General features: G+C 47.3%; 1 protein-coding gene across 3 annotated transcripts; it reads left to right on the top strand.

Annotated features, from left to right (window-relative positions):
- Window positions 1-401: 401 nt before the first annotated feature.
- On the top strand, window positions 402-12785 carry LOC108922580 (glutamine synthetase-like). 3 transcript variants are annotated; one of them, XM_029252588.1, is made up of 10 exons: window positions 402-742; window positions 1581-1798; window positions 4282-4518; window positions 5397-5574; window positions 5874-6031; window positions 6464-6625; window positions 8188-8334; window positions 9002-9129; window positions 10044-10243; window positions 11382-12785. In XM_029252588.1, the coding sequence occupies exons 3-10, from the start codon at window positions 4461-4463 to the stop codon at window positions 11692-11694; spliced, it is 1344 nt and encodes a 447-aa protein (XP_029108421.1). In that variant the 5' UTR covers window positions 402-742; window positions 1581-1798; window positions 4282-4460; the 3' UTR covers window positions 11695-12785. The 3 variants fall into 3 exon arrangements, with proteins under 3 accessions (XP_029108421.1, XP_029108423.1, XP_029108422.1); XM_029252590.1 differs by having other exon boundaries at window positions 10044-10205; window positions 11382-11589; XM_029252589.1 differs by lacking the exon at window positions 4282-4518.
- Window positions 12786-14813: the final 2028 nt, after the last annotated feature.

Genomic DNA, 14813 nt, shown 5'->3' with positions numbered 1-14813 from the left:
TCCTAAAAAAAATAATCCTCCCCCCACCCCACCCCTAGCAACACAGTGTCTCCACGGTAACATCCTCTCCTTTCTGTCATCACTGATATATTGGGCTCGGCCAAAACCATGTTTTGGATGTTCAGTTTTTAATCATGTAGTTTATTAGGCGCCACGGTGACTCACTGTGTTTTATTAAAAATTGATTATTATAATTCAGACACACGACGCTCTGCGGTGTATGCGTGGTGTTAACGCATCATGTCTTCTCATGGATGAACAATGGATGCGCGAGCCCCTTGGGCGTTAAAGCGGCGGGAGGGGGTGTGTGTGTGTGTGTGTGTGTGGGGGGGGGGGGGGGGGGCGTGCGCACGAGCTGTGTGTGTGTTTTTGGGGGGAGGGGGGCGATCCGGACCTCGCGCTGCCCAGGGCTGCACCCCCGGCACATGCGATCCCTCCCCACACAGCAGAGATGCTCGCGGTGAGATGAGGTGGTGATGCGCAGTGGCGGGACGGGAGGCGGGGTGGGGGTTGGGGGGGGGGGGATCCGCACACTGTCTCGCGCCTCCTCCCGTTAACCTCCCTCCTCCGCCCCCTGCTCCTCCCGCCGCTCCCCGGGGTACGGGTGCGGGATGGACCCCGCCGTGCTCATCTTCCTGCTCTACGTGATGATCGCCCACGAGCTCGTGTGCGGCTGGATGGAGCGCCGCCGGCACGCGACCAAACCGCGGACCCCCGGCGGCGGCCCGACGTGGAGCTCCAGGTAAGGAACCGATAACCGACCGGTAACGGAGAGATGCAGGGATGAACGCGTCGCATGTTGCGTTGACATTGGTGTGTGTGTGTGTGTGTGTGTGTGTGTGTGTGTGTGTGTGTGTGTGTGTGTGTGTGTGTTTGCATCATGTATGTTTTTCGGCGCGCGCGCGTGTGTGTGTGTGTGTGTGTGTGTGTGGGGGGGGGAGTCGGACACCCAACATGTGGTGTTTATTTCAGACTTGAAATGTGGTTGCTCATCTCTAGAAGAAGCTGCTGCTGCAGTGAACTTGTGAATGAAATAAAAGAGGAACGAGGGCTTGTGTGTCTGACAAAGAAAACTGTTAAGAGTCATGAGAAAAAGATAAAGTGAAGTTATGAAAAAATAACGGGTGTATCTGAAACATTTTTTAGAACAAATATTGTTGGCAAATATTCAATACGGAGCAAATGCTGCCTATTTATTCTAGACTAAAGCATGTTATTTGGCACATTTATACACACACACACACACACACACACACACACAGTATTTTCATACGAAGTATAATAGCCATACTGTAGGTTTTGGGTTTGCATCTGGAGCCCGAACCCTTCGTGAAGGTGCTCACCCCGAAGTGGTGCAGAAAAATTGCCCAGCTGTATAAATAGTTAAAATAATAAATATAATAATAAAATAATAACCAGTAAATGAATAGGAAAAGAGATTAATTATTACGCAGGACTTGCACTGAGTGATCCGACAGTTGAATTAATTATTAGTACATGTACTATATACATAATGTGAGGTGCTTGATGTACGGATGGCTGTGTGACGTGTCCTCAACCTGTCTCCTTTCTCATCCCAGCAACATCCATTCGTACCAAAGGTCCTCAAGGGTCACCTTCCACCCTGTGAGGAGTGACAGGGGTCAGGACTGGAGGAAGAGGGCCAGAATTGTCCGGAAGGCCTGACAAAGACGGACGGACGGACAGAAATACGCTGGGAATTACTGACATGCTCCTGTCCAAAGTGATTGAAAATGTCTTATTGTCCATGTAATGTGCTCTTCAGCGGTCTTCATATGTAAGTTTTAAACGGTGGCTTTCAATGAGGTCTTTTTTGAATTGTGGCTTATCAGCTAATACGCTTTCTTATATACAGTATATATATATAAAACTCTTTTTATATATCTTTTTTTCCACTGATGCTTGCTGTTTTATTTGTATGCAAAATTAAAGTGATGCAAAATGCTTTTTTTCATGACAATAAAGCAATCTGAGCATGCGCTGCGGGAGCGAGGTGGGGAGAGGGGTGCCTTCACAGCACCAGCTTCACAGCTCGTAAAGGCACACAGACAGACCCCACCCTGCTGCCCTCGACCGCTTTTTCCAGCGGGACTGAAAAAAAATACATAATGTGTGCTATTTATACACTTAGATGACCTCATGTTTCAAAAACGTTTTTTCCATAACTGTGCAATTATGCAAACGTGTTATGTACGGAACTATTAAATGTCCAGACATTTATTTTTATGGATATGTTCTTGCCTGTTTTTATGTATTTGGGGATCCAGGTGGAGGTCAGAGGGGGCATATTTAATATTTCCTCAGATAAATAAGTCGGAATGTGGAGCAGCACTGGTTGAGTTAGTTTCTCACAGGTAAGTCAGCTGCTTAGGATGAGCACTTCTTATCAATGGACCAGTCAGATGCACTGATTTTACAATTTTCCTCAATGGACCCTTTAATTACAGAGGATGTCCATTTTATCAGCGGACCAGTCAAATGTACCGAATACACTCTCATCTTCTACAGTCCAATCAATTAGATAGATTGTAAATTATGTGGACCAATCAGTAATAGAGAACGTACATATATCTTGATAGGGCCAATCAGTTGCACAGAAATATGTGGACTGATAAGTAATAAAATTCCGCCAGGAGGAGGGTTGGGCGTGGGGTTAGCTACCCCACGCCGTAAAAACCTTGCCAGCTACAGGAACGCCAACAAGGAAGCTTCAAGACATCTCAGCTCTTGGCAGAGAAACCTGGAGAGCCCTTGTCGGCGGCCTATGCACTAGGAGAGGTGGAAGGCGATGATGATGATTGATGATGATTATAAGTAATAGAGCGGCATGATGGCATAGCGAGCACCACTGCTGTCCCACTGGGTTGCGCGAGAGGATGTGGGTTTGATCCCCACTCAGTCTGTGTGGAGTTTCCATGTTCTCCCTTTGTTCGTGTGGGTTTCCTCTCACAGTCCAAAGACGTGTAGTTCAGGTGGACTGGTGACTCTAAATAACCAACAGTGTGTGTGAGTGACAGGCAATAAGTGTGTTCCACTGATGTATGGATGACTGACCCATTGTAAGTAGTGTATCTAGCAGTGTAAGTCATCACGGTGAATATGGTATGTGGGCTGATAACACTACACAGAGTTCATTGGAAGTCACTTTGGAGAAAAGCGTCTGCTAAATGAAGAAAATATTAAAGAGAACTGATGCATATCTTCATAGGGCCAATCAGTTACACAGAATGATGTTATTCAAAATGTACATTCATCTTCAGTTGACCAATCAGTAACACGGAATTTCCCACATGACTTCATTTGACCAATGAGATGCACAGAATGTACACTTAGCTTCGGGTAGGACCAATCAGACACACAGGACGTCTGCTTGTTATCGACGGACCAATCAGATGCACGGAATGTACTCTTGTTATCATTGGTCCAATCAGATGCAAAGAACGTGCATCCTCAGCTGACCAATCAGTTGCATGGGAAGCTGGCCAATCAGCACCTTCCTAAGAACCTCTCAGTGTTGTCACCCACAGGCTCTTTCTGCGGGAAAAGAGTTATTGAATGCCGCGCAAAATTATTTTCGTCGATCTTCGGAGTTTCTTCCGAATCAGCCTGTGTTTAATACTGCATCCTCTTGGAAAGATGTATTCAGCGGAAAATGCTGGTACAACTAATTACATTCACAATAATAATTTATACAACTTCTCAATCCAAACCCCAGTGACTGGTTACAGTGAAGTCATGATGAGGTTGCATAAACCTCAGGCTTCAGCTGGGGCACTTTGAGTCTGCAGCAGGCTGCTTGGCGAGCGGGCCTGTCCCCTCCCAGCCCCGCGACCGCGGGTTCGAATCCGGTGCCAGCTTTCTTCTTCTGCGCGCGCACGTGTCCTCACGTGTTCGGAAGGCTTGCCGTCACCCGCTCCAAACTGCCCTTAACGCGCATTTCATCGCGCGACCGCCGATTCGGGTCGGACCGGCACCCCCCGCGTGGCCTAACCCACGGCAGGCTTTGCGTTTCCCGGCTCTGGCTCCAGATCACTGCGGCCCTAATTGGATAAGCGGTTACAGAAACTGGATTGATGGAATAAATATGCGTCCTCGACTATGCGAGAGAAAGGGAGGAACAGGGACCTGCGTAAACAGATGGATCGCAGAGTGCTCTGTATGAAAGCGAGGGGTGTGCAGCTGAGCAATGCTAAAGATCCATACAGCAGAGTACACACAGAGTAACGGTAAACAAGCACGCTGTTCTCCCTTTTCCCGCAGAAACGTCCGGAACGTTCTGCGTCACGCTCTCGGGCCTCGTCCAGCTCGCACCTGGGGGATTCGTGCCCGCCGTCCCCTGGCGTCCGTCCCGGACCGGCGTGCTGCCTCTGCCCCCGACGGCTTCTTTTGCACATGTAGGCGGTTTCCGCTCCCCGGGTGCGACACGCCAGAGAGGAAACATGGGACGCTCTGCTGGACAGGAACATCGGAGCTCTGTCTTTAATTGTGTGTTCCCCTGTAAGTGTGTGTGTGTTTTTGTGAAGTGAAGTGAAGTGAAGACAGGAATCAGCAGCCAAGCTGACATGTGTGTTGTTGTTCAACCTGACAGCGCGTCTCTCATGGGGCGGGTAATTTCCTGCGGGAAACGTACAGATCGGATCGCGGGAGCTCGTGTTCGCCGAGCCCTCGCTGCTTGTTCTTCAGAGAGCGATAGATGAGCACCTTCCCGCATTATCGGGCGTTTTCGGAAAAAGGAGACCGGCGTATTCGGGACGCGGTGCTTCAGATGCATTTTTTCCTCGCGGTTTTAGGGTGTTGCTACACATAGTGGGAAATTTCCAGAATGTCCCCTAATTATAAAATCGCTCTGTAACCGTGATTCCAATATACTTGACAAAGACGCATCCATCCATTGTCAATAACCGCTTTTTCGGTTTAGAGTGGTGATGGGGGTCCAGAGTCTATCATGGAAGCGTATGGTTTAAGGTAGGGTAGACCCTGCACACACACACACACACACACACACACACACACACACACACACACACACACACACACACACACAGAGAAAGGACAGTTTAGCAGTTTCACCAAGCATTACACGTTACATCATCAGTTTCACAGTGATTATACAGTAGGCTAGATTTAATGCTTCAGTTCAGGGTAAGTATCCTGTTGCTAAAGAAGGAGTGGGGTTTTGAACCAACAACCTTCTGATTGCAAGGTAATGGTTCTGAACACTACAAGACTTGCTACCCCCACGCAGATTTCTTTCATCGTTTTCATACGGAAAGGTCGAAAAGGTGTGGTATGACTACCAGTGCTGCCCACTGCCCTTGATGAGAGCAACTAATGACCCCACCTTGGTGCTTGTTCCTCTGTTGCTTCCCTTGCAGGTCTGAGCTGGTCTCCTGTTTACCCCATCGATCGTTTCACAGCGTCATCTCTCCAGAGAACAGGCCTGCTGTGTCACAACCTATGCCTCCAAGCATTTAAAAACCACGGCCGGGTGTCGATCAGCGAGGAGCGGAGACCGGTTTCACGGAGGATCCTCGCTCGCTTTGTCCAACTCCTGTAAATTTTAACCCTTTAACGCTTTCGGTCCTTGTTGTGTTCGTTCTCGGCCCTCAAGAAGTTCCGCACCCTGGATTTTTAATTAGTCCTTCCACATCATTGTGCTCAGAGTGCTTTTCGTTTCAAATATCCAAATAATCAGATACCTTATGATCAAGTATTTTAAGAAAAATAGGCAGATTTACAGAACTACTATATAACCTTTTTTTTTAGATAAACATTTTAAATTTCACAATTAGAAAATCTGAAGACATTTAATGAATGAAAAACACAGTAAGAATATCAAGTTTTCCTTCCAGGTGCACCATGCCTTCCTTGTCGGTCACCCGGCGACACCACTACCTGGCGCTGTCCCAGGGAGACTCGGTCCAAGTGACATACGTGTGGATCGATGGCACCGGGGAATCGCTGCGCTGCAAGACGCGGACGCTTGAGCAGGAGCCAAAGGACCTGGAAGGTAAAGGGGACAAGGGACCCTGATTTTCATTTGGGGGGGTGAAGGGTGGCCAGTGTGCACAGCCTGTTGTGTTTACAGTTCATACGTTTCTGATAAAGTACAACTGCGGTGACTCGTTCCGGTGTCACCGCCTACTCATGTTCATAATGATGGTATCAATTGTCGCTGCCAAAGAAAGGTGTTTTGAATGCACGGAACTTGAGCTTGCCGCCTTCTGGTAACAAACCCAGCTCCATATCTCCTAAGCTGTCTGCTCCCTTTACGTATGTAAATTCTGACTCATTCTTTATATTTTAAGTTAGTCTGTCTCAATCAGTTTGCTATGCACCAAGATCAAAATGAAGACTTTGCTGGGCATTGAACCTACAACCCACGAAGCACCTGTCCAGGTGCTTTTGAAACCCGGCTTATTTCGCGCTCCTTGCTCGACAGATGTTCCGGAGTGGAACTTTGACGGCTCCAGCACATACCAGGCGGAGGGCTGCGACAGCGACGTGTGCCTGCTCCCTGTGCGTATGTTCCGTGACCCCTTCACCTGCGACCCCAACAAGCTGGTGCTGTGCGAGGTGCTCCACTACAACCGCAAGCCTGCAGGTTCGACAGTATCACTTACAGTACAGTAAATTTGTATTTTTATCATTCATTCACTTAACTGACACTTTTCTCCACTGACTTACAATGTGAGGTTTGCACATTAATCAGTAACACAGATTTACCCATTTATGCAGTAGGGTAATTTTTACTGTGTCAGTTCAGGGTGAGTACCTTAGTCAAACAGTGCTACAGTGGGAGGTGGAATTCAAACCTGAGCTCTTAAGGTGTTAGACAGCTGCTCTAACCACTGCACCACCAGCTACCTCACCATCTTCACCAGTTATTCATCCTACTTAATGATGCTTTTACCTCCTAGATCTAGTGTAAACTGGGCTATTATACATACTCTTATTGATTATTGTTCGCTGACACTCTTATCAAAGTAGCTTATGTTACTTACCAGTTATATACCTAGGTATTTTACAGGAGTATGGTAAGCGCTGTCCTCAAGGGTACAGCAACGGGGAACCTCGAGACTCAAACCAATATGCAGAGCACGTATTCCTGACCTTAACCATTATGCTGTTATCGCCACTAGAAAGAATTACCCGAGACTGCTCAAGGTCTCGGTGTCAAGGGACAGATCCTCTATTGGACAGCTCCAGCCTCCACGTTCTACAACGAGGACAGGGTCCAGAGGAGGATCGATGCGGCCGAGAGTGCCAATAAAGCTTTTAGGGGAAGTAAATCGACACAGTGACGCCCAGTACATTATTATGTCAGATCCATTTAAAGTCCTTTGATGTGCATGATAATTAGGCATTATTCTTGTTCCCAAAGATAAACAGCAGTATTTAGGCACTAAAATGTATGAAATATGCAGGCTGTGGACAAAATAAATTGGAACACAGGGTAAATAGCTCATAAAACCTGTTGGAAGATACCCAGTTTCAACCCAATGTTGGAATTCATACCAGATGAAGGGAAAATTCATTCCCGGCATGCTCTTGGCAAAGCCTCAAGTCAGGAGTCATGAACCATTTCCTGTATCGCAATACAGGCGTCTGCAGCACGTGCTTCCATTTGTAGTACACTGCTGTGGGTTTAAAGATTTCGGTAAAAAATAAACTCCCGCTGTCCCTCGGAGCTGCTGAATCCCTGCTAAATTCAAGAACGGTCTCAAACCCATGTCTTTAAGTGTTATAGGCAGCTACTCAAGGGATGTGAATCAGCAGCATGGTAGTATCAGACACACACACACATTTTCTGAACCGCTTGTCCCTTACGGGGTCACGGGGAACCGGAGCCTACCCGGCAACACAGGGAGTAAGGCCGGAGGGGGAAGGGGACACACCCAGGACGGGACGCCAGTCCGCCGCAAGGCACCCCAAGCGGGACTTGAACCCCAGACCCACTGGAGAGCAGGACTGCAGTTAGTATCAGACAAACAACTTCAATAATCCTGTGTTTAAAGGTCTGTGTCTGTTCTCGATGCTCTTTTCTTTAATCTGATTTTTATGTTGCTTTGGAGAAAAGTGTGTGCTACATGAATAAATTTAAATGGAAATGTTACGACCTGATAACCAGCTGATGGTGCATCACCTACTGATCTGTTTGTATAGAGAGCAACCGACGCGCCTCCTGCCGTAAGGTGATGGAGGACGTGCGGGACCTGAAGCTCTGGTTTGGGATGGAACAGGAGTACACCCTGCTTGGGTTCGACGGACATCCCTACAGCTGGCCACAGAACGGCTTCCCAAGACGACAGGGTGAGAGGCTTTTCCGAAACTCTCCAATCACAACCCTAACCCCTAGCTCTAACCCTAACCTTGCTTGGGCTAGGAAGACATACCTACAGCTGACCACAGAATGTCTTCTTATGGTGAGAGGCATTTCCAAAATGATCATCCCAAACCCCAACCCCTGATGATGTGTTTTCTTCCCACTGCCCATCCATCTTTACCACAAGTACAAGGACCTCAAAGGGTAAATTTAAGCCTAAGAAGGAGCCCTGCTGCTGTACCTTTGACTGGTGCGGTCAACCTCACTAATTTTGTACACACTTGTCCAAAGAGTCTACATGGACTCATACAACTGGTGTATATCATTATTTAGTTATAACTGCTCATTTAGCCCATGCTTTACCCTAAAGTGACCTACACTGTTATGTTTCAACAATAATTGCAATGCTTAGGCCTTTACACTACTGGGTAATTTTTACTGCATCAGTTCAGGGTAAGTACCTTGATCGAGGGTACTGCAAGTGGGACTCAAACTCAGGCCCTTTGATTGGTGAAAGGTGAGAGCTTTAATTACGATGCCACCTGCAGCTCTATTAAGTAATGACTAATTTATTATTCCTTGTCCAGTTTTTTTATTCCTTCCACTAGGTCACCCACGAACTCTGACGTGCTCTGTACCATGTTTACACCCCAGGTCCATACTACTGCAGCGTTGGCGCGGACAGGGCCTTCGGCAGGGACATCGCAGACTGCCACTACAGGGCCTGCCTGTACGCTGGTATCAAAATTGCCGGCACCAATGCGGAGGTCATGCCCTCCCAGGTATATGCCTGTGACCTCTTTACATCAGTTTTGAAGATATTTACCTGGTATTAGGGGGGTGCGGTGGCGCAGTGGGTTGGACCACACTCCTGCTCTCTGGTGGGTCTGGGGTTCGAGTCCCGCTTGGGGTGCCTTGCGATGGACTGGCGTCCTGTCCTGGGTGTGTCCCCTCCCCCTCCGGCCTTACGCCCTGTGTTACCGGGTTGGCTCCGGTTCCCCGCAACCCTGTCTGGGACAAGCGGTTCCGAAAATGTGTGTGTATGTGTGTACCTGGTATTAGACAAAGTCAAAAAAATACCTGTATGTCCAAATTGTAGCCAGGGTCCAAGGGCCAAAAAAAAGGCGTGCATACAGTTCATATTGTGCTACAGTTATTAATTATTTGTTCATCTTTGTCCAAAGTGTCTTACAATGCTGGGTATGTACACTAAGCGACTTACAGGGATTTACCTATTTATCCTGCTGGAAAATTTTTACCGTATAAATTCAGGGTGAGTACCTTGATCAAGGGTACTACAGCAGGAGGTGGATTCACACCTGGGTCCTTTGATCGGAAGTTATGAGCTCTAATCAGCACGGCCGCATGCTGCCCCAATGCGATACTAAGTAGTGATGGCGCGGGATCGGGAAATTAACTCGTTGGTCTGTTGGGAAGAGTGCCCCAAAGCAAATTAAAACCGAAATGACTTCTGCATATAAACAGACTGATTTAAATGCTTTTTTGAATTTAATAATTTATAGACTGTGTGTTATCTGCAAAAGTAGATTTTAAATAGGTATAGAAAGTGTTCTTTTTTTTATATTCTGTACGTTGTGTGACAATAGACAGCATGAATGCTTTGTGTTTTTCTCCCTCTATCTCTCGCTCACTACTGCTTTATTCTTTTCCTCTCTCATTCACTGCCCCCCCCCAGTGGGAATTCCAGGTGGGACCCTGCGAGGGTCTCGAGTTGGCTGACCAGCTGTGGATGGCCCGATTCCTCCTCCACCGCGTGTGCGAGGACTTCGGGGTGCTGGTCACCCTGGACCCTAAGCCTATGACGGGGGACTGGAATGGGGCGGGCTGCCACACCAACGTGAGCACAGAGGCCACCCGGGCTGAGGGGGGGCTGCGGTGAGCATCAGGGATACAGAATGGGGAGCAGAGAAAGAAACATATACACACACACACACTAGACTCTTAACCGTACAGATACACACCACACACAAGCCTAAGATGACCAGACATAGACTTTACACATTCGTGCACTCATAAATACTGTACCAGTCAAAAGATTCTTTACACCTGACTGAAACCAGACTTGCCCGAGAGACAAAGGGCACAGAAACTAGCATGTTTCAGGAGTGAAACTCGATCCTTTGAATGAGTCAAAATGGAAAATATTTTGGGCCAGCTGATGAGTATGTCTAAAATAGAGAGAGGACGAGTTTATGAATTTCCGGTTCAGCTCCCACCGTCCAACACGGTGGGGGCAGTGTGATGAACTGGGGCTGCTTTGTTGGTGACAGAGTTCATGATGTTCACCAAGTCCATTGCTGATCTCATCCATGGTGGCTATCAGATCATACTTCAGAGGTATGGTATTTCATCAGGGGTACAGATAGCTGGACATTCCCAAATTCTTTAGCGAGACACCAACTGAAACGCATCTCAGAGTTGTGCGAAAACTTTCTGTGAAAGAAGGACAATGAAGGACGTAAAATTTTGTCAAATATGAAAAAAAGTAATTTCCAGCAAGAGAACTCAAACTTTTGTTACTGCTTGTAACATGCTTTTATAAACATACACAGATGAACGACATGCAGTTACATTACATTTACATTTATTTATTTATTTAGCAGACGCTTTTCTCCAAAGCAACTTACAATGGAAACTATGTAGTGTTATCAGCCTACACACCTTATTTACCGCGGTGACTTACACTGCTAGGTACACTACTTACACTGCGTCTCTCATCCATACATCAGTGGAACACACTCTCTGTGTGTCACTCACACAGTATGGGGGAACCTGAACAGCATGTCTTTGGACTGTGGGAGGAAACCAGAGCACCCGAAGACTCACACTGCTGGATAAACTACCTATAATGGGTCACTCATCCATACATCAGTGGAACACACTCTCTTTGTGTCACTCGCATGCTATGGGGGAACCTGACCAGCATGTCTTTGGACTGTGCTGTTCATTGCATGCTGCCGCTGGATTTGTTCACGGTAAGTGATGCTCGGTTTAACCCAACTCCTGCAAAAAGGCACATCGAGGAGGCCGTGGAGAAGCTGAGGAGGCGCCACGTCCGGCACATCGGCGTATACGACCCCCACGGTGGCCAAGACAACGTACGTCGCCTCACGGGTCTTCACGAGACCTCCAGCATCCATGATTTCACCGCCGTCGTGGCCCATCGCGGTGCCAGCATCCGCATCCCACGACATGTGAACCAGGAGGGACGGGGCTACTTTGAGGACCGCCGACCTGCAGCAAACTGCGACCCGTATGCCGTGAGCGAGGCCATCGCACGCACCTGCTTCCTGGAAGGCGACACCGGGGAGGAGAAGAGCACCTGAAAGTGAAGAAGAAGGATCCTTCACTACAGGGCAATGGTGTGCAACCGCAGCAGTGAGTGTGTGTGTTTGTGTGCATTCAAGCTTTTATGCCAACTACATTTCTTAATGTCCTCGATCAGATCCTTAATTTTGATAAATCTGGCAATTTAAAGATGCATAGATACATCTGAAGCTTGCAGTTACTTTGCTATGTATTGCGTAGGAACTATATAAGTGTCCTTGTATTAATAATTCGGATTATTTACTAATTATTCTTAAGTAGAGTTTTATTCTAAAACATCATCCAGCAGCTGAGTCCGATACCGTGGGGCAGCACCTGAAATCCGTTCTAAAATCATGTGCCAGTATGTCCATTAATAATTCTACATACAAAACAAATCAGGGAAGAAAGAGTTTTGCGTTTGATTATAATTTTGACCAACTTTAACTGGCAACCATGTTGACCTCTGGTTTTGTGGGTGGCTTCCTGCTGCATGGCGTTTGCTTCAGCACGTGCCGTTTGAGTGGCTGATACAAATGACAGAGGACGTTGAATCGGTCGAGAACGAAACCTGCGGTCTCCCACGGGTGAGCGGAATGAAGAAGCGGAGAGGCTGCGAGCTGAGGCCTCAACCTGACACCTTCCATCTGCTCACGCAAGCCACACAGTGAGAGAAAGCACCACTAGATGGAAGCATACACTTCAGTTGCGCAGAACCGACAGCTGGTAACCATGGAAATTTCATTTTTAATACCAGCCCAGTTTTCTCTACATTTACTGTGTTTTCCACTCAGGCACACCCCCTCCAGCAGAGCTCCGAACCTAATAAAGTCAGATTTTTATACAAACACAAATGCTGGACTCCAAATGCATAAATGGGGTCTTCAAAAAAATAATATCCCTAAAGTTGGTGAGTTTGGTTATCACAATGAGCTGCAAAGGAGACAAAAGATTACCAGTGCAACAGAGGGTCACAGGACTCCGATATTAACAGATTTCATGATATTCAGCAACATCAAAGGGAATAAAATGCACTTTGAATTAAAGCCTGATAAAGTCCTTTGTCTTGTACAAAGTGAGATTTCAGACTGCGTGAAATAATAAGGCTGAAAAACACAGCGTTTGTGGGGCTATTTTTTTTCCAGACTGTCGGTCTTCCTGACTATATAATTAAGTTGGATAGTGAACGGCTCTGAAATTGGAGAGGAGAGAAGGGAACAGCGACAGCGGCTCATCTCCGCTTCAGCTTCGCCGAGCCACTGCTGTGATTTCACGGTAGTCAGGCAACAATTCCGTCTGTCGTCGTGGAAACGCGATGCGTCTCACGCCACGCCACACCTTGAATGCGGTTAAGGAACGAGGGAGACACAATACTGGTGTCGGCAACAGGAAATTGCATAATTTATTATATTTGCTCTGTGCACTTGCGTTCTTCATCAATACCATTGATCGCCTTGTCTTGGCCTGTCAACAGCTGTAAGTCATTAAATCACAACCCTCAGGACCAGGTGGCTACAGTGAGAAGATTAAAAAAACAAGTCAATATGGGCAGCAGGTAGCATTGCTGGGGATACAGCCCTGGACTTCTCACCAGTAGGTTCCTGGTTCAAGTGCCTCCAACCTATTTTTCAGCTCATGGCTAATGCTAATGGGAAGCAGGTGGCATAGTGATTAGAGCTATTGCCTTGTAATTGAATGGTCTGGGTTCAGACCACCCCACCTGCTCTCGTACTACCGCTGAACTCACACACACACAGTTTGAAACCGCTCATCCCTAGCGGGGTCGCGGGGAGCCGGAGCCTAACCCACCAGCACAGGGCAGGATGCCCCCAGGATGGGACGCCAGTCTGTCGCAAGGCACCCTAAGTAGGGCTCGAACCCCAGACCCACCAGAGAGCAGGACCCAGCCAAACTTGCTACGCCACCGCACCCCCCTCTACCGCCGTATTTATAGACCAATCAGCACCAGCAGTTTAAGTACAAACCTAACAGTGCAGGTTGCTTTGTAGAAAAGCTTCAGATAAATAAATTAATAACCAACAAACTCCTATGGACAAATAGTGTATGAAGTATCTGTTTTGGGAAGAACTTCAAGGCTGGACCACAGATCTTGTTCATCCTCACTTCTTCGTGGGCTCCTAATTGAATCAAGGAGCAAAGGTGCTTTCTTTAAGCAGACGGGCTGTTGAAGCCAGCAGAGCGCCCACCTAGCAGCAGCAGGTGCATCTTGCGTACACCCAAAGTCCCGTGAGCGAACGGACACACACATCGATAGCAGGAGGCTTCATTCCTGAGCCTGGGGACTCAGGCGCACGCAGGTTCCTTTGCTTCCATTAGACACGTAATGAGATGGGAACCTAAATGAGCTTAGTTAAGGAAAAGTGATTAAGCATCAAAGGGTCCCCACTTTGGGTCAAAGTGAGCTCATGGGTTTTCTGGATTTTCCTGCTCCTAAAGCACTTCATTGAATGAACGGTATCCCTAAACGACCTAATTTATCCGCCTCATTCATTGCCGAGGGATATTAGCAGTTACACGAGCCCTGCTGCAGAGCCACTGCTTGGCGATCTTAAGTTATTAATAATCCCTCGGCGAATCCCAGGGCCCTGGCAGGTGGACAGACATTCAGTGGGTAGGATTGTCAGTTTATGATTCTGCCCAGGGGGAGGTGGTGTGTTTTTTTTTTTTTTTTTTTTTGCTGAAGATTCCCAGTTAAATCCCCTGTCTTACTGCAGTACTCTTCAAGGTACTCACCCTAAATTTATACAGTAAAAGTGACCCTGGTAGTAGATGGGTAAATCATTTGCGAAGGTCAGTTAAGTTGCCTTGGACAAGAAGTGTCACAGTCATTTTTCAAAAGCTCATATCTCAGCTAGTGGGGGAAACCAGAGCAAAAAATACCAGTATTATTATTACTGTTTATTTATCTGACACCTGTGTCCACGTTGGCTTGTTGTAATATTAACCGACTTCACAATGATTTACCCATTTATACAACTGGTTATTCTTGCTCTTGACCAACTTAGGGTTCTACAGCAGGAGGTGGGATTTGAACCAGCAACCTGAGGTTGTAAGGCACCAGCTCGAACCACAATACCCGTTCGTTCCACTGCTTATAAGCTAATGGCTCGTTAATCCA

Source organism: Scleropages formosus, chromosome 6 (genome assembly GCF_900964775.1).
Source record: "Scleropages formosus chromosome 6, fSclFor1.1, whole genome shotgun sequence".
In the NCBI taxonomy this organism is placed as follows: domain Eukaryota; kingdom Metazoa; phylum Chordata; class Actinopteri; order Osteoglossiformes; family Osteoglossidae; genus Scleropages; species Scleropages formosus.
Note: the sequence above shows the minus strand (reverse complement) of the source record. Positions and strands in the feature narration are given on the sequence as shown.